This window comes from Nomascus leucogenys, chromosome 9 (genome assembly GCF_006542625.1).
Source record: "Nomascus leucogenys isolate Asia chromosome 9, Asia_NLE_v1, whole genome shotgun sequence".
NCBI lineage: Eukaryota > Metazoa > Chordata > Mammalia > Primates > Hylobatidae > Nomascus > Nomascus leucogenys.
This window is the reverse complement of record NC_044389.1, coordinates 65,479,967-65,500,690: the sequence shown is the minus strand read 5'-3', so window position 1 is coordinate 65,500,690 and position 20,724 is coordinate 65,479,967. Positions and strand designations below refer to the sequence as shown.

At 44.2% G+C, this 20,724-nt stretch overlaps 1 protein-coding gene across 1 annotated transcript in view; it reads left to right on the top strand.

Annotated features, from left to right (window-relative positions):
* The window catches only part of SCD5 (stearoyl-CoA desaturase 5), a 163,304-nt gene that overhangs the window by 136,174 nt on the left and 6,406 nt on the right, over positions 1-20,724 (top strand). Inside the window, exon 4 of the mRNA XM_030819070.1 lies at positions 19,800-20,032. Coding sequence (XP_030674930.1) covers positions 19,800-20,032 — 233 coding nt within the window. The remainder of the gene's footprint in view (positions 1-19,799; positions 20,033-20,724) is intronic.

The following is a 20,724-nucleotide window of genomic DNA, read 5'->3' as shown; positions in this document are numbered from 1 at the left end:
CACCAGCATTAACAAAATGTAGGCCCAGAGGGTAATGATGATATCTATCTTACAAAATTATTGAGTGACTAAATTAGTTAATACATTGTTGCTAACATTTAGCTCCAGTCTCAAAAAGTTTCCTTTTTCATTTCGCCAATCCCTGTTCCTTCCTCTTTGATCACTATTCACTCTTTAGCCTTAAGAATTCTTCCTGCTGTGCCATGAGCCCCCTGCAACACTTAGCATTCTCTCATGACTTTCAGCTTGAAAAACTATTTTTACTTTTGTTTTCATTCTAATTATTAGGTTCCTCTTTTTAGCAGCATCTTAAAGACACTCACTACTTTTATACTTTTGTAACTGATGATGTTACTGCTGTTCATAAAATATCTCATAACTTTAGCACAAATCTAGCTAACACACCCCTGACTAATGAACAAAGTGTGGCCAAATGCTTGCTTGTGGCCACTAATACCATCTGCTGGTGATAGGTAAAAAGGTTGAAGCCTTTTTCCACCCTGCTTTGTTCATACCTGTGAACTTCCTTAAATGGAAAATTTATAAGTAGAGGCATTTCTATAATGAGGGGTATGGAAGATACAAAGGGAAAAAAAGAGAGTCCTTGCCTTTATATATCTTGTAATTTAATTGGGAAGGAAAGTCACACACTTATGAAATAGCCAGGGACTCCCAAATTTGTATACGAAAGTGACACTAGTAGACGAGGATATTAAGAACCAAAGGGGATTCACAGTTTCGGAGGGAATGATAAGATGGGGTCCTCGAAGAAGTCTACATGAAGTGACGATTCTTTCTGACTGGCATGGTGAGGGCCTTCTCCTGACGGCTCTCATTCTTCAGGAACAGAGTTTATTCTCAGTTGAGACTTCTTTTATATATCTCAGTAAATGTCAAAAATTCTCTATGTGTAGGTCTTACATGTTTCTTTTTTGGTTTATTTCTAGACATTCTACAATTTTTGTCATTATTATCAACAGGAATCACTGAATTTTTATCACAGACAGTGAGCGGGACTGTGAGTGGATGCCCAGACATCCAACCTTCCCTCCTAGGTATCCTAGGCTAACAGCCGGAAGTATCACATTGACCAGACAAGTTGCAGAGTGCCACTGGGAGCCACCTACCTGGAGAGGATGTTATCTAGGTTGCTGCCCACGGGCATGCTGGCCAGAGGCAGGGGGTCCTGATGGAGAGCCAATGTCTAGATATTTGATGTAATCCCACCTTGGAAATTAGAAGTTCACGTTCTCCCCTTTTTTCTTTTCTTTTTTTTTTTAAATTTTATTATTATTATACTTTAAGTTTTAGGGTACATGTGCACAACGTGCAGGTTTGTTACATATGTATACATGTGCCGTGTTGGTGTGCTGCACCCATTAACACGTCATTTACATTAGGTATATCTCCTAATGCTATCCCTCCCCCCTCCCCCCACCCCACAACAGTCCCTAGTGTGTGATGTTCCCCTTCCTGTGTCCATGTGTTCTCATTGTTCAGTTCCCACCTATGAGTGAGAACATGCGGTGTTTGGTTTTTTGTCCTTGCCATAGTTTGCTGAGAATGATGGTTTCCAGCTTCATCCATGTCCCTACAAAGGACATGAACTCATCATTTTTTATGGCTGCATAGTATTCCATGGTGTATATATGCCACATTTTCTTAATCCAGTCTATCGTTGTTGGACATTTGGGTTGGTTCCAACTCTTTGCTATTGTGAATAGTGCCGCAATAAACATAAGTCTGCATGTGTCTTTATAGCAGCATGATTTATAATCCTTTGGGTATATACCCAGTAATGGGATGGCTGGGTCAAATGGTATTTCTAGTTCTGGATCCCTGAGGAATCGCCACACTGACTTCCACAATGGTTGAACTAGTTTACAGTCCCACCAACAGTGTAAAAGTGTTCCTATTTCTCCACATCCTCTCCAGCACCTGTTGTTTCCTGACTTTTTAATGATTGCCATTCTAACTGGTGTGAGATGGTATCTCTGCTTTCACGGCTTCAAAAAAAAATTTTTTTTTTTTTTTTAAAGCAAGGCATAGGCTAGCTCCCTTCCTGGGGAAAGATAGCTAACTGCAAAGAGTAGTCTAAAAGTCAAATTCTTAGTCTAAAATATGAAAATTACAAAGAGTAAAAGGGATGAATTCCCAGTGAAATAGAGACCAAAGAAATCATTGTCAACCTTACCAGCTGAAGAAAATTCTTATCAGAAATTGGCTTTGGACAGGCTCCCTGTCCAAGTCACTTACTTCTCTTCACACTGCCTGTTTTCCTATAAAACAATAATAAATCTGTCACACAGATAAAAAGATCCTAGTGCTGAGATGATGTGATTTGTTCATGCTCATTCACTTTGGGAGGCCAAGGTGGGTGGATCACCTGAGGTCAGGAGTTCAAGACCAGCCTGACCAACATAGTGAAACCCTGTCTCTACTAAAAATACAATAATTGGCCAGGGTGGTGGCAGACACCTGTAATCCCAGCTACTTGGGAGGCTGAGGCAGGAGAATTGCTTGAACCTGGGAGACAGAAGCTGCAGTGAGCCCAGATTGTGCCATTGCACTCCAGCCTGGGTGACAGAGCAGGACTCCGTTTGATTAAAAAAAAAAAATACTCATTGACTCAACTGAAGTGTGCAGACTCTTCTGCCATTTGACTTTCTTTTATAAACCTACTCTTATCAGTCTTCCATTTTAAAGAAGAGAAAAGCAATTACTCAGATGTCCTAACTGTCAAGAGATTTGGAGAAACTATATACATGTATGGTTCTTATTTGGGCATAATTTGAAAGCGTATCTGTCTGTCTATCTATCTGTCTATCTATCTATCTATCTATCTATCTATCTATCTATCTATCTGTCTATCATCGACTTTCAAATTCTGCCCAGCTAGTTCTGCCCCACTAAGAACACAGATTTTTGTGATAATGAAAACTTTTTCTTACAATCAGACAGCCAATATTTGCTATAAAGGACTGAGAGAAATACAAGTCATATGTGACTGTAATAACCAACGTTTTAGGGGAAAATTGTGATGTTAAGAGTCTTAGAATCCCAGGTGGTGGTGAGGGTATTTCTGGATCCTGAAGGTCAAGTGCTTCCAGAGAAAAAGAGGAATAGAGATTAGGAAACACCTTCTAATGTGGGAGCTCGGGCAGAGAGAGATTCTACAACTGTGGTAGCTCTATTTAATATGATAATGCATTTCTTTTTCTTTGTGCCCTTTGTGTCTTTGCTGTTTATTAACTGCACCAACTACAAGGAAAAGAGAAGAGGGTGTGGGGGACCAAGATTTAAACCATTCAAACTTCATATTGAAAGTTTGGGTACAAGTTGTATTAGAAGAAGGGATGATTAACTTGAGGGGTCTGAGGTCTTTCTCTCTCTCTCTCCTTTTTTTTTTTTTTTTGAAAGAGGGTTTCACTTTGTTGCCAAGGCTGGAGTGCAGTGGCATGAACAGAGCTCACTGGAGCCTCCACCTCCCAGGCTCAAGCGATCCTCCTGTCTCAGTCCCCCCAAGTAGCCAGGACTACAGGCGCGTACCACCACACCCAGCTAATTTTTGTATTTTTAGTAGAGACAGGGTTTTGCCATGTGCCCAGGCTGGTCTTGAACACCTGAGCTCAAGGGATCTGCCCACCTCAAAAGTGTTGGGACTACAGGTGTGAGCCACGACACCTGACTGAAGTCTTTCTCTTCTAATTGTCACCAGCATCTAATGCCTTGTGTATACATAGGCAAAACATTCACTTTGAAGTGATCCCCCTCAGGTACGCTTTCAGAATCTTTTTACTCTTGAAAATTTAAAATTCTAATAAGCCCAGTATAAGTCTACATCTAGCCTTAGAATAATAGTAACAGCTTCTAGTTGTCATTTTTTACAATTTCTACAACATTCTTTATCATGTTGATTTTAGTGTATTGAGGACCTACTGTGCACCAGACACTTTAATGTGCATATGAAATTCCTCTTCTTTATCTCTATGCATGGTAGAATCTGAGGCTCTGAGAAGTTGACTCAGTAATATTTTGTAAATGGTAGAATTGGAATCTGAACCCAACTCTGTCTTGGTCCGAAGTGCATGCTCTTTCTACTGAGTTACACTGTCATAGTATTTATGGGGAATAATGTCTTTCTTCTTCCTCCACTTCACCCTATTGCCTGTTTACTTTGCTGGTATGTTTTATATTTTACTTCTTATTTTTATTTCTTATTCTGAATAACTTACATTTCTGAGTTATTCAGAATAAGAAACTGTGCTTGCTTAATTATGAGTCAGAGCCGTCTCCTGCATAAAACCTTTTAACAACTTCCTCTTGGGAAAAATTGCAACTGTTATTTCAATGCCATGGCCACGGTTACCCTATCTCTTGGTACTTCTGTTTTGTACCTCACTTCCTACTAATGCCATTCCCCTCACACTTCAGGCTATTTCATGACACTGTGCTTTTGCTCATGTTTCTTTGGCTTAGATCCTCACTCCTTGAAGTGTAGTTCCAGGACCAGCAGCATCAATGTTACCCAGGAGCTTGTTAGAAAGGCAGGATCTCATGCCCCACTCCAGACCCCAGGTGATTCAAATGCACAGTAATGGTTTTGAGAAGCACTGACTTAGAATGTTCTTATTATGTTTTTCACCTAGCCAATTTTTTCTTACATTTTAATTATGTTTTGTTTTGTTTTCGCTCTTGTCACCCAGGCTGAAGTGCAATGGCACGATCTCAGCTCACTGCAACCTCCGCCTCCTGGGTTCAAGCGATTCTCCTACCTCAGCCTCCCAAGTAGCTAGGACTACAGGCTTGTGCCACCACGCCTGGCTAATTTTGTATTTTTTGTAGAGATGGGGTTTCGCCATGTTGGCCAGGCTGGTCTCAAACTCCTGACCTCAGGTGATCTGCCCGCCTCAGCCTCCCAAAGTGCTGGGATTACAGGTGTGAGCCACCACATCTGGCTAATTTTTTAATTTTTTATTTCAATCAGTTTTTGGGGAACAGGTGGTGTTTGGTGACATGAATAAGTTCTTTAGTGGTGATTTCTGAGATTTTGGTGCACCCATCGCCCAAGCAGTGTACACTGTACTTAATGTGTAATCTTTTATCCCTCACCACCCACCACCCTTTCCCCCAAGTCCCCAAAGTCCAGTGTATCACTCTTATGCCTTCGTGTCCTCATAGCTTAGCATCCACATATGAGTGAGAACATACGATGTTTGTTTTTCTATTCCTGGGGTACTTCACTTAGAGTAATAGTCTATTACTATTGGCATCCATCCAGGTTGCTGTGGATGCCATTATTTCTTTCTTTTTTATACCTAGCCAACTTTTATTCATTCTTCAAAACTCACCTCTAAGAAGCTAAGGTCAGTAGTTCTCAAAATATAGTCCAAAGACTCTTGGTCATTGGGTCCCCAAGACTCTTTCAGAGGGTCTGTAAGGTCCTCTTGTCCAACTACACATCTGTGTGAGACAGACTTCCTTCATAGACTTCAACCAAAACAACATATTGCAACAGACTTCCTGCAGCAACAGATAGGTGAATCCAGCTGCCTTTCATAAAGCCAGACATCCAGAAGATCTGCAAAGATACCACACAGTGTCATTCTTCACACTAAATCTTTTTGTTGCATTGAAAAATAGTTATTTTTCCTAAAAATATGTAATTTATTTACCATGTAATAGGTTTATTATTTTAATGAATTGATATATTTAATATTAATTTTATATTATTAACGAATACACAAATTGTATATGTAATCTTATATATAATTTTATATAATTAACATATTAACATTTGATATTTAATGAATTAATAAAACATTTCCCAGTTTTAATTTCCCATACCATAAATAGCAGTAGCTCTAACCCCCATGAACAAAAGGTCTTTGGCATTCTCAATAATTTTTTTTTTTTTGACACAAGTTCTCACTCTGTCACCCAGGCTGGAGTGCAGTGGCACACTCATGGCTCACTGTAGCCTCAAACTCCCCAGGCTCGGGTGATCTCCTACCTCAGCCTCCAGAATAGCTGGGACCACAGGTGTGTACCACAATGCCTGGCTAATTTTTGTATTTTTTGCAGAGACGTGGTTTTGCCATGTTGCCCAAGCTGATCTTGAACTCCTGGGCTCAGGTAATCCACTGGCCTTTGGCCTCCCAAAGTGCTGGGATTACAGGCATGAGCCACTGTGCGTGGCCTCAATAATATTTTTTTTTAATGTAAAAGGGTCCTGAGACCAAAGAGCTTTGGATCCATTTTCCTGGGGTGAATGAAGTGCCCTCCTTAGCAGGTCTGTGATATCATGGGCATAACTCACCGTTATGCTTATCATTTTGTATTAAAATAATCTGCTCATAGAGCTCTCTCATTAGACTATAAGCTTCATGAGGACTATGTCCTATTCATCTTTCTATTTACTGAGCCTGATGAACTACCTAACAACCCCTCCCACTCCCGTCAAAAAATAATTGAGAACTAAGGAGTATGTCTACTACCTAGTTTATAGAGAGCACTAGACGACCAACAGCTGAGACCTACAGCTTTAGCAGGGATGAAGTGTACATGATGCTGAAGGAAGCAGCACATGGACATCACCAGTCATGGAGTTTCATCCCCTCAAAGTGTGTTTCACCAGGCTGGAGTTCTATCTCCCGGGATGAGGTAGGGAAGCTCTGTGAGCACACTACCCATTCATGCACGATCACGCCAGACGAACAGTAATCTCCAGTATTCATGCTGCCTTCAAAGGCCCGGTGACCCTCAAAGATAGAGGGAGAGAACTACCTACAAAGATGTGGATGTTTCAACAGGAGACCCATTTGGCCACGTCTGCTGTCAATAACCTTGGCCAACTCCAGTGTGAGAGGAGGAAGGCATGGGTGTTCCCTACACCAGAATCCCATGTTGTCAGACCAAATTCTACCACAAGTAGCAGTGTGAGACTTGATGAAGACCTACCTCTGCCCTTTAGACACCCTGACAGCCCCTTGCATGGAAGACATGATAACGGTAGCCTCCTAAGCGCACACACACTCACCTTCTATTTAGAATCCAGCCACAGAATCCTGTCAGTGGTGGAGCACAGGATGGAGCAAGGCCCTAGGTAATGCCCCTCTGAAAAATGTTTGCTGCTGGGAGGTACCCATACAGTATTTTTAGCCAATCCAAATATGTTGAACACCTTTATTTTACCAGTGAAAATTCATTTCCCTTATTCTAATTACAAATTCTTTAGGGGTGATTAGAGATAAAAATAGTTGAAGCCTTGTAACAGACCTCTGGTATGTGAACTGATTAGCTCATCAGGTGCTCACTAAGCATACCTGAAATACGGATTTTTTATTACAGTACTTCATAGTTTAATGAACTGCCCCTAAGGTGAAGAATCACACACACACACACACACACACACACACACACACACCCCTCTCATCCTATTTATGCTGGAGAATCTTCAAGTAAATCACAAGCAGTATAACAATGTCATTAAGTTCAAATACACATAGTCGAGTGAAAACTAAATATAGTAGTGTCTCCCTACTCAGGTATCTATTAATTTCATTTAACTGGAATAAACCAAGGACTTGTAAATAAACAGAGAGAACCATTATTAGACACTATATGCCAGAATGATATACATTATTGCATGAAATCCTCGAAACTCCAAAGCACATGTTCCACCCTGTACCTCCATAGAAAGAGATCTTCGAATCAATGTCACGATCCTCATAATTTTGCATTCTTAGTCTCGGCATGACCAACTCCTTCAGGTCTCACCCAGAGCCCATGTGTTCTTGATTTGCACACGAGTTGAATAGTCTTAGTTGTCTGGTTTTCAAACCCTTCGCAGATAAATAGAAACAAGTTAGAAGGAACAAAGAAGCAACTGCTGGTGGCAGTTTGTCATTCCGACAAACAGAAATGACAGCTGCTCAGGGTAGACCTGAAATTAAGGGATAGGCCAGCAAAATTTAATAAGTAAATATAAGAACCCAGTTCTTACAGTAACTGACTCATATATAATGACTCAGACAAGACCGAGACTCATACCTCAATAAACCCTGCTGGAAAAACACAGAGCATCCACTGTTGTTTCTCAAGATCATGCTCATGCCGTGAGATACCTCTTAGGCACCACTGCACACTCTCTCTGGACTTCCTGTGTCCTAGGGCATTTGGCCATTTGCTCTGAGCAGCTCTCTGTGCACTCCAACTGGCTTTGGTAGGTTCATCCCAACACACCCTCTTCACACCTGCGCATGTGGGCCTCCTGCCTTGGGACTTCTCTGTTGCCGCTGGAGCCTGAGACACCTCTCAGCCTCCAGGTTTGCAATCCAGAAGTCTGCATGTGGTAGAGGGGCTGGGATGAAGGTGGGAGCTGGTGAGACATTCTTCCCCCAGACATCTCCCAGAGGGAATGTCCTGAGCTTCAGTGGCTCAGATGGCCTCTTGGAAGATGGTCCAGCCCGACTGAGATAGCAAATAGTGGCCAGTGCAGTAACACACTCTCCTGTTAGCTGCCTCACCTCCCCTGCCTCCCACACTCTCTTTCCCTGGACTTGAGCTTTGTCTATAAAATAATAGCACATAAGCTTTTGCCTCGAGTCCTGCCGTCTGGGGAACCCAGGTTAAGACATTCCTCACTATCAAGGAAGGTCAAGTTTGTTTCATAAACTCTGATTAAGAAGGCAAAAAAAAATGAGTAATGATTTCCATATACAATTTCTATATTTATTTTCTACTACTCTTACTATCATTCCCAAAATAAACAATTTTTTTTAAAGTCCAGGTAATCGAACATGTATATCTTCAACTAGGAAGAAAACTCAGCTACCTAAAATGATTATCTTCCTGAGTTTTTACAGCACGGTTATACTGAAGGGACATCAAATAATGCAATAATTATAGTTGAGAGGAGATCTATCAGGGTAGGCTGTCTGGAGCAAATCAATCTTGAGCTGATTTCTGAAGACTAGAGAGCTTGAGGAGGACAATGCAGCTTGAATACAGGAAGGGACCCATGTAACATTTAGAGCACATTTTTGTGCACAAGGGTCATATCTTTTACAGGGGAAATGAAGAAGCTGTGTTATATCAGCCTGCTCATTTTTACCCTCAACTAGAAAAATGATCAGCCCACCTAATCCATTCAGCTACCTCAGCTGATATTGACCATGAAGGTGGCTAAAATAACTCCATTGGCTCTTTTCCCAAATGGAGGCTGACTGGCTGCTGGTGTGTAGCTTATTATTGATAGAGTTGTTAGAGTTTTGGAGTTAAACTCGCTCCCTTGAATGGGGTGGAGGATTGTACTCTGTCTGTTGTCCTTTCAGCACAAGATCTACATATATGTAGGCTAAAACAATCAGGGGAGCAGCACACTTGCACACATACATGAACACACAGGCACATATGCACATGTGTACATGCACTACTATCTAGTGTCACTGTCATTCCTTTAAACATTTTGCTACCAAAAAAAGTAGAGATGGCTGGGTGTGGTGGCTCACGCCTGTAATCTTAGCACTTTGGGAAGCCAAGATGGGTGAATCACTTGAGGCCAGGAGTTCGAGACCAGCCTGGCCAACATGGTGAAACTCTGTCTCTACTAAAAATACAAAAAAAAAATAATTGGGCATGGTGGTGCATGCCTGTAATCCCAGCTAATGGGGAGGCTGAGGCAGGAGAATCACTTGAACCCAGGAAGCGGAGGCTGCAGTGAGCTGAGATCACACCACTGCACTCCAGCCTGGGTGACAGAGTGAGACTCCGTCCCAAAAGGGGGAAAAAAGCCAAAGCCAGAGAAAAATATCTTTTCTTTGCTGCATTTCAAGGTTCTGAAGAAGATGCTTTTGTGAAGCAGTGGTCTGCCCTCTGCTTCCTCCACAGGGGAGGAGATGCATCCAGAAGATGCAGGCCATGCATCTGGATGATCCAAGTGAAAGGTTTGCTTCTACAGAATGCTTATCATGGAGTAGCACAGGGGAGGAGATGTCAAGATTAATTCAGGGTCAAAGCCAGCTCTAGAGTAGTTCAATTACAACTTTCAGAGAATACTTCAAACACAGCAATCCTAAGTGCTTCCACTTAAAGACACTGCACACAGGAGAGACAAAACCCATTTTCATCTTAAACAATTCAACAAGTTTGGAAGATTTTCGGCGACACTCCGCAGAGCTACCCTCAAAATGGGCCTCCATTTTCAGATGTGCATCCAAGTGCATCACATACTTCACCTCCCTGTGGGCAATGCCAGAGGACACAAAGGAAGGGGGAGAGCATTTGCAAACTGTCAGGGCATATCATTTGTCCTCTAAGTAAGTGTTTACTAAGCATCCGCGTGATTTTTCCTTGTCCCCTGCAAGATGCAAAAATTGTAGGTAAAATGAATTTCTGGCCAGGCTTTAAGTGAAATAAAAAACCAAACATGTTTAGTCAAGATGCCAGGGACAGCTCATCGCTCATCATTACAGTGCATTTGTGGGGCTGTAATTTCTTTCTCACCCATTGTGGTGTTTGCTTCTTTTCACATTTCCTCAGGCTGGCCCCCTTGGAAGTCGGCAGGTCATTTCCCCCACTTCATGCTCTAATAGATTTCACTCTCAAGATCTCACACACCACCAGCCCTGGACTGCTGTGTTTAGGGTTAGCAAAGCAGTAGGAAAACGCTTGCAGACAGAGAACAGTGATTGCTTTTTCATCCAAAGAAAAATGAGAGTTTGAAGATGCTTATCGCACCCAGATTTGGGGAAATAAAAAGAAATCCCAAATCCTTTCTTCTCCACAAAACACATTTTTTGTTTCAAGACTATTCTTAGTGTTTCAGTTCTCTTTATTGATCCAGTTTATTGGAGCTGAAGTAATTGAAAGGTTAGTACCCATATATGGATTTGTGTTCTGTGACCAAGGCTTACTTGCATTGGGGCGCTGTTGTGTGCAATGGCATTTGATTGTGTAAAAATGGACTCCTTGTCCAGAATTAAATGCTGAGGAATGTCTTCCCAATTGTGGTATTGGTGCGATGAGAATTTGAGAGGGATGGGCAGTGGAAAGGCTTTCAGCATCTGTTGTGGACCTGTCCTTATCAGTTGTCACCTTCAAGCTATAGAATGCTGCTCTAGAAATACCTGTAAAGTGAGTTTGACTGCCTTTGCCTTTGTGTTTTTGACAAATATTTGGGTCTGTGTTCTCAGATCTGTGGAGGAGAGCCACTCTGTTTCTTGGGTCGTTCTTGGGTTGATCCCACCCCTTCCCTCTAGTTCTTCTTCTTTCTTTTGCCCTTTTTTTTTGAGACAGGGTCTCACTCTGTCACCCAGGCTGGCGTGCAGTGGCACAATCTCGGCTCACTGCAATCTCCACCTCCCAGGTTCAAGCAATCCTACTGCCTCAACCTCTCTAGTACCTGGGACTACAGGTATTCACCTCCACGCCAAGCTAATATTTGTATTTTTAGTAGAGATGGGGTTTCACCATGTTGGCCAGGCTGCTCTTGAACTCCTGACCTCAAGTGATCCTTCCGCCTTGGCCTCCCAAAGTGCTGGAATTACAAGTGTGAGCCACCGGCGCCTGGCCACTCTTTTGCTGTCTTGATGAGTTTAGGCACCTTCTCCTATCCCAGGGTCTGAGTGTTCATAGATAGGCAGAGAGGAAGTCACTCACATTCCAAACCGAGACTGAACCTGTTAGAGTGGCTGTTAATCTTAAATATTGTCAACATTTTACCGTGATTGGAAGCTCAGGGAATGACCTAAAAGCTCATGCTCAGAAATTGTTCATTTAAACTGGGGGTAGAAACCCTCACAGTGAAATCTGTTGCTACCAGGGGTTGGGTCCTGATGAGCAAGAATGTCTTTAATTAAATTCTTGGCTTTATGTACACAGTCCTACCGGGGCACCAATCCAAGAGGTAAGCATCTTATGAAGAACCCAAAAGCAGTCTGCACAGTTATTGCGTGTTTGTGGTTTTTGGGAAACCTTGGGATTGTGTCATACTCCTTGCCTTACTGAAATCACTGCAGTGTTTTTATTTTCCTGGGAAACCAAGACTCATCATTTATTAACCAAAATATCATTCAGTTAGTTATTCCACAAATATTTAGGAGTGCTTGCCATGTGGGATTCTCTCTGTGAGACCTTGGAGAGTCTGCCTTTCTGCTGAATTCTGCCATAGGTCTGGTTACCCTGGAAGCTGGCTCTGAGATAGATATTACATTGTAGAAAGTTTACTGGAGCAGGTCCTTGGGATCAATACCTGTGGAAGAAGGGGCAGAAGCAAGATGGGTAAAGGGAAAAAGTTGGGCTTTGAACAGTCTCAGTGGAGACATTAGTCAGCCCAGTGGGGACCAGGCCTGGACAATGGGCTTCTCTGGTCAGTCACCGATGTGCAGTCATTAGGGGAGAGGCATGACCTCAGGCAGGGCAGCTCTCCATCAGAGGCAGCACTGCCAGCTACTGGGAGAGTAAGTCCTTTAATCCTAAGTGGGGACCTGGGTGGCACATCACAATGTTCACTACAGTGTGCTAAGATGCTTTTGGCTACTCTACGGAAAATCTTGACTCAACTGGTTTCAACAATAGAACATCCTTGCATCTCAAAGTAAGACATCAGGGGTAAAGCACCTCCAGGATTGGTTAGTTCAGTGGCTCAACAGCTTATCCAGGGAGCTCTCCGTCCGTCTGCTCTGTCAGCCTGCAAAGGCAAGTTTGCTTCTCAGGCTTCTTCCTTTTGTAGTCACAGATGGCTGTTGCTGGACTGGGTGTCGCTGCAGGAAAGAGAAATGATTTCTGCCCCTGTGCTCCTTGTATTGTTGAGGAAGATATTTCCTTGTATTTCTCTTCTTTCTTTATTGTGGTGAAATATACAAAACATAATATTCATCATTTTAACCTTTCATAAGAGTGCAATTCTGTGGCATTAAGTACACTAATGATACTGTATAACCATCACCACTATACACAAAACTTTGTCATCATTCCCAATAAAAACTCTGTTCTCATGAAGTAATAACTTTGTCTTCACCCCCCACTCCTGGTAATTTCTATTCTCTTTTCTGTCTCTATGAATTTTCCTATTGTAGGTGCCTCCAGTATAAGCATACAGTATTTGTCCTTTTTGTCTGGTTTATTTTACTAATCTTAGTGTTTTCAAGGCCCATCCATGTTGCAGCATATATGAAAATCTCATTCCTCTTCATGGCTGACTAGCATTCTATTGTATATATGTACAGCATTGTTTGTCTACTCATCCACTGAATAATGTTGCTACCAACATGGGCATACAGATATCTGTTCATGTCCCTGCTTTTTATTCTTTTGGATATATACCTTGGAGTGAAAATGCTGGGTCATATGATAACTTGATATTTAACCTTTGGAGAAACCATCGAACCATTTCCTGCCGTGGCTGCACCACTTCACATTCCTCCATCAGTGCATGAGGAGTCCAGTATTTCTACATCCTTGCTAACATTTACTTCCCTTTTTTAAAGGTACAACCATTCTTTCCCTCGAGTCTTATTGGCCTCTATTGTGTCACATGCCCACTCCTAAATTAATTATTTGCAAAGTGAAGGAGATTACCAAAATTGCCTTAAACCAATCAGGACAGGGGCTCTGGGTAGGGTCTACATTCTCCTAAAGGACATGGCTGCAAGGAGGACAGTTAGATACCTGAACAAAATCCAGACATTCCAGCAAGAAAGAAAGGATGGGACAAGGAAGAATAAAGGGAAGCTACCATCAATGTTTGCAACAGGGTGGCTTTAAAAATAAAAATGCCCAGACCAGAGATTCTGATTCGCTTGGTCTGCGGTGGGTGCTCAGCATCAGTCACTTTTAAATGTTCCCCAATTTATTCTAATGTGCAGTCAGAGCTGCGAGCCCTGATCTAGCAGGTTAGGCTGCCCATTAAGCCAGCACATGTGAATACTGAGAGATGAGAAGGACAACATGCTACAGGAATGCTGTGCAGTGCACCTCGCCTGGGGGACTGAGGAAAACCCCTGAGAGGAAGTGATGTTCAGACTGATACTTGGAAGAGGCAAGTCAGCCCGGGCTGGGGAACAGTCTCAGTGGAGACATTAGTCAACCCAGTGGGGACGAGGCCTGGACAATGGGCTCCTCTGGTCATAGACACAGGACAGCATGTGGTTCAGTTTAAGAAGAGGAAGAAGCTCAGTCTATCTAGAGTGTACACGGTATCCACGTCTAACCTTGAGGGGACAATATTTTTACTCAAATATGTGCAACTTATGGGGCAAGGTCTATGTTCAACACTCCAGCCGCGTTTATCTCTGGGTAAGTTTCCCTCTCTCTATGCCATGTTCTTGGTTGGCTGAGTGAGCAGCAGGTTATACTAGAGGCAGCAGACATTCAGGGTTTAAGAATTGAGTTTGAAACCTGCCCATGCTGTATACAACCGGTGTGGCTGTGGGGAAGGCCCAAGACATCTCTGGACCTCTGCACAGGTCCTGCAAAAGAGGTTATAAAAACTACGTCATAGGGCCATTATGGAACTCATAAAAAAAAATACGTGAGCGACATCAGAAATAGGCTGATGAGTTGCAAACTTCTACTGCTGTCCCCACCTCTCTCCAGGGCACATCTCGACTCCAGACCTATATGTTGAAGTCCCTTACCTGGCAGCCCCATTTGGATGTATACTGGGCATCTCCCGCTTACCGTGTCCAAGACAGAGCTCTTCATATGCCACTCCTCCTCCATTCTCCCCTACATCGGCTTAGGGCATCTTCATCCTTGGTGTCATCCTGGACTCCACTCTCTCTCTCCAACATGGAGTCTGTTAACAAGTCCTGCCACTCTACTTTAGAAATATACCCAGATTCTGACCATTTCTCACCACCTCCATGACTATCCAGGTTCAGGCCACCATATTCTTTAACCTGGATCATGTGACAGCCTCCTATGAGGCCCTCCAAACTTGATCCCCCATTATTCCTACTTTATCTCCTACAACCCTCCCTCTTATTCATCTGCTCCAGCCCCAAGTCTCATGCAGCCCCAGTCTGCATGGCTTCAGGGCCTTGCTATTTGTGGGTACCCCTGCCCCCAGTTAGCCAAATGGCTAACTTCTCACTTCCTCAGGTCTTTAGTCAAAAACCATAGTGTCAGCAAGCCCTCCCATAGACACCCTATTTAAAATTTCAGTGCCTGCCCTTAACGTATCATATTCTCCTTCTCTGCTTTATTTTTTTCTTCCTGGTATTTACCACTAATGTGCTCTACAATTTGCTTATTTATATTGTTCGTTGTCTTCCCTGCCAGAATATACCAGATATATTGATCTCTGCCAGTATACCCCTGCTCCACAAAGCCGGGGGTTATCTGTTTTATTCACCTTCTTTTTTTTTTTGAGATGGAGTTTTGCTTCTTCGCTTAGGCCGGAGTGCAATGGCGTGATCTTGGCTCACTGAAACCTCTGCCTTCCATGTTCAAGCAATTCTCCTGCCTCAGCCTCCCTAGTAGCTGGAATTATAGGCATGAGCCACCACACCCGGCCTTGTTCACCTTCTATCTCAGTTCTAGGGCAGTACCTGGCATGTAGTAAGCACCCAATACATTTATTAACACAGCATTTTACAGAAGAGAAACCCGAGGCTCAGTGCGATTAAATAATTCATTCAAGGTCACACAGCTAGAAGGCGTCGTGTAGTTGAATATTCTGTGATGCTTTTCAACAACAACAAAAAAACCACTTAGCAAAAAGACAGGGCAGCATCAGTGACTCCTCTCCAGCCCTCCTCCCTATCACCAGATGAAGAAGGGAAATCTCTAAAATGAGGAAGGAGTAGGTGCAAGAGGGCGTCGTGGAGTTGCTCTGTGGCCCGTTGGCGAGACCATTCATGTTTGAGTGTTATTAGATGAGGAAGCTGGGGAGCCATCTCAGTGCGTCTTCTGAAGCACAAAGGCAGTGACTGTTATTAAAAGGAGACCAGCTGCTCGAGGCTAAAAGTGCACAGGAGGAAGGGATACTCCCTACTCGGGAAAGATTTGCTAAGTCGGCTTGAGATGGTCAGGGAGGATTGTTTTCAGCATCAAGACCCATCTCACTGGCTATCCTACCCAGACTTACTGTGCCCCCTAAAAATTCTTTCTTCCATCCATTCTACTGAACATACAAAGAGGAATCCTAGCCGATTACAGGGAAGACAATCAGAGAATAACCCCAGAAGTAGATCTCTGCAGCGTCATTGGAATGAGGACAGTGATTTTTTTTTTTTTTTTAAGAATGTCTTTTCTGAGGAAGAGGAAATGTGCCTGGACCATGGTGGTTCTAGTTAGGGAAGCCCGGGCCTTTTCGTCCTTACCCTTGGGAAACCACATCACTAGTGCTGTCCGTCCACAGGGACCCACCCACTTGGCAGGGTAGAGCTTCTAGAACCAGAGCCAAGGCAGGCAGGAGGCTCTTTAAACAGTTGAGAGGGAGGAGGCAGGGGCAGGGTCTGAGTGGAAGCTGGGTGCTGCAGGCTGTGGTCAGACCAGAGAAGGCTGATTCCACAGGACTGGGGTCAGAGAGCAGGAGCCAGAGCAGGGCCTCGGCCTCTCCCTGGGAGGCCACGGCACCTCCCTCCGCCTGGGGCCTTCATTACTGGAGGGTGTCTACCCCAAAGCTGCTGCAAACATTCAGAGAGAGAAGTGCCCAGGGCCCAGCAGAGAGCAAGCTCTCCACACATGTTTCTCTCCCTCTTCTTTCAGAAGCAAGATGGGGGTGGGGACAGTGGCTCAGAGCAGGACTGGGAGAGGCTCCCTTGGAAGGCCTGGGTTGTAATCCAGAGAGAGGAGGAAGGAGAGGAAGCTGCTGGAGTTGCAAGATGGCTTCTGTTGCCATTGTTCAGTTGTTTGCTTTCCTCCTCAGAGGTGTGGACAAGAAGTAGCAGAGCCAAGGCTCTGGGTGCCTCTTCCATGTTCCCTCCATAGCCCTTTCCTCCTCACAGGCTCACCACCCGCTCCCAGGTCCTTGGCCTGTGCAGGGCCTGTGTGCTCCACACAGACGTCCTCTTCAGGTGATGCTCCCCCGTCTTGGCTGTGGTCCTTTCTGGAAATTGCCCTTGGCCACAGAGAGCTGCCTCGTCCAAGCATTTGCCCTCCCAGGGGCTCCCAGAGGCCAATGCCCAGATGATGCAAGGATAATACCTTTCAATTTCATACAGGTCTTAAGATCATCTGGCCCAGAACACCCCTTCGGATCCACTGAAACTCATTGTGGGTGACCTTCTCCCTCCGCCCAGTGCTGCCTTCTTCCCTTACAGATCATCTGGAGAGAACTCCCTAAGAGCCTTCTGCCCATGACTCTAGAAGGCCACCTCTAAGGCCCTGAGTCCCTTAGTTGTCTTTGGTCTTTGCCCCTCCAAACACAGCCCACTCATTTGACTTCCTAGGCACCCACTATCCACTAAAATGCAGCCATCCTGTATCCCAGTGACTAGAAAATGGGTGCTGATGGGTTAATGTGGTGTCCAATAAAAATATTTACCATGATGGGAGCTGACACATGCACAGCTAGCAGTCTGCAAAGCACATTGATGTATGCTTTTTCAATTGCAAGGCAGAATAGCATGGTGGTCTCTGAAGTGACTCTGCCTGAATTTGAATTTCTGTCCCACCACCTATGAGTCTTGAGACTTTGGGCCAGCTACATAAACTTTCTGTTGCTCAATTTCCCTATCTGTAAAATGGGGATAATAGTCCCTTCTTCAGAGAATGTTTGTTAGAATTAAGTGAGTCAATACATATAAAGGTCTCAAAACTGCCCTGGCACATGGTAAGCACATAGTGTGCCTTAGCTATTAGTATTTGATCCTCACAACAACCCTGTGAGGATCTACCTGTGTTGGGTACTTCTCAAGACACTCTTATTCTCAGCCCAGCTTTTCACTCCAGCTGTTTGTTCAGCCACCTGCTGGCACGGGTGTAACAGCACCTTACTGGGCTGTGTGGCTTCTCTTACTTCTTGCTTGAGATGCCTGCAGAGCCCACTTGACTGTTCTGACCCAAGCAGACCTGGAAGTGTGGGGGAGCTAATATCCCATGTGGCACCCCCTGATGCCAAGGAGGTATTGGAGCCAATGGAAAAATCATCCCTTCTTTTATTCCCTGAGAGGATAATCCAGAGGTATATTGTGTCCCATCAAAATCCAAGTTCAGTTGCCCCAGCAGTAGCCACTCCAGTAATGCATGCAGTCATGGCCTTCCCCCATTCTCCATTTCCTTGAGCCCATTTTCCCATCCATGCCTGTCAATGGATCTCACATCCCAGAGTAAACTGCCCAGACATGGGCTGTTGCCTCATGGTCTGCTTTTTTTTTTCGGGGCGGGGCAGGGCAGGGGGCGGGGCATCTAATTGTGCATAGGAGAAGGGTGAAAGAATAAAAAGAGGCATGTCCTAAACACCATGGAATACTATGCAGCCATAAAAGGGAACAAGATCATGTCCTTTGCAGGGACATGGATGGAGCTAGAAGCCATTATCCTCAGCAAATTAACACAGGGACAGAAAACCAAACCCCGCATGTTCTTAGTTATAAGTGGGATCTGAACAATGAGAACACGTGGACACAGGAAGGGGAACAACACACATTGGGGCCTGTCAGTGGGGCAGGGAGGGGAAAGCATCAGGATAAATAGGCGATGGGTTGACAGGTGCAGCAAACCATCATGGCACACGTTTCCCTATGTAACAAACCTGCACGTCCTGCACATGTATCCTGGAACTTAAAAATTTTTTAAAAGAACCATACAGTAGAAGAAAGAAAAAAAAAGAGGCATGTTCAACATACATAATCAGATATGGACTCAAGTCAGAGTCTCCCACCTACCAAATTTCATGCCCTCACACTGTGCCTGCACTCCCAGTTGATACATATGCATCTTAACAGAGGCCTTCCAGAAGCTTGATTAGGCTGCGGGAGGCCAAGGAGGAACACGCTATGAACAGGTAGCTTCAGTTACTTTGACGTTCCAGCCCTTTTCCTGCCCCTGCATAGAGGCAATCCTGCATGGCAAGAGGGCGGTGAGCAGTGGCTCCCCTTGGCTGAAGCCTGGGGTAGGGGCTGCACCTAACTTGTCTTTGTATCACCAGCACTTAGCTCATGTATCAGTAACACTCAGGGTCTGGCACATAGCAGGTACTCAGTAAATGTTTGCTGGATACATAGGTCCAGAACTCAAACTATGGGTGATTTGCTTCTTAATGATTACTTTCTATGTGGCCATGCCTGTTTCTATACTTATTGTTTATTTCTTTGCTGGTTTGGAATGTAATCTCTGATGGACAGGGAACTTTTTTTTTGGGTGGAAGATTGTCTACCTTTTTACCAAGGTGAGTTAGTACAGAATTATGTACCTAAAATTATTTAAGAAGCATTAACTATTTCTCAAAATTATTTGAGAAAACCTGAATATCAGGTTGATTGATGAAAGAAATCTCTAGGTGCTATCTTGAACTGGTGGCCTGTGGGATAAATGTAGCTCTAAGATACATGGGTTTGGCCAGCACAGTTGATTATACTGAAATTCTTCTGAGGTATGCCACAGGGCCTACCACTTTCTATAGCATTCTACCTGTCCCAGCTCTCAAATTTATGTTACCTGCCTAGCCCTTGCAGGTATATGGGTCCTGTGACCCCTACACAACAGGCTTCCATATATAGAAAGCGTTGAAGGAGCTGACTGGCACAGTTCCCTCCTTGGGCTTTTTTCTGACTTTTCCTGTGACTTGCTCAGCCCATCCCCTCTCCCATCAGCGGGTCCTCATGGTGATATGGTGTCTTGCCCTGTAGGTACTATAAGATCTCCATGGTGCTCATGTGCTTTGTGGTCCCCACGCTGGTGCCCTGGTACATCTGGGGAGAGAGTCTGTGGAATTCCTACTTCTTGGCCTCTATTCTCCGCTATACCATCTCACTCAACATCAGCTGGCTGGTCAACAGCGCCGCCCACATGTATGGAAACCGGCCCTATGACAAGCACATCAGCCCTCGGCAGAACCCACTCGTCGCTCTGGGTGCCATTGGTGAGTAGGGGTGTTGAGGGCCAATGGGGAGAATGGTGGCCCAGGTTTTCTTGGCCTCTCAGTATTTTTGTGGAATCAGTAAAGAGAAGCAGTGGAGTGGAGTTCAGTGAACTTGAGCTTTTTTTTTTTTTTTTTTTTTTTTTCCCTGAGATGGAGTCTCACTCCGTTGGCCAGTCTGGAGTGCAGTGGCACGATCTCAGCTGACCGCAGCCTCTGCTTCCTGGGTTCAAGCAATTCTCCTGCATCAGCCTCCTGAGGAGCTGGGATTACAGGCATCCATCACTATCCCTGGCTAATTTTTGTATTTTTTTTTTTTTTAGTAGAGACGGGGTTTCACCATGTTGGCCAGGATGGTCTCAAACTCCTGACCCCAAGTGATCCACCCTCCTTGGCCTGCCAGAGGAGCTTCGGCTTTAGGATCCTGACTCTTGCACAAGTCATATGATCTCTCTGATTTACAGTTTTCCTATCTGTGAAATGGGAGTAGCAATGCTTACTTCATAGGAATATGTAAACTGCTTAGTACAGTGCCTGGCACGTAGTAGGTGATGAGTAACTAGTAGTTATTCATCATGACCATGGAAATGTTCTAAAGGAGAAGCAGCAGTTGACTCTTCTCTCAAACTGTCCTTACCATTCTAGCCTCAGCTGTCTAATCATTTGGCAGAGCTTAAGAAAAAAGGCCTTCAAAC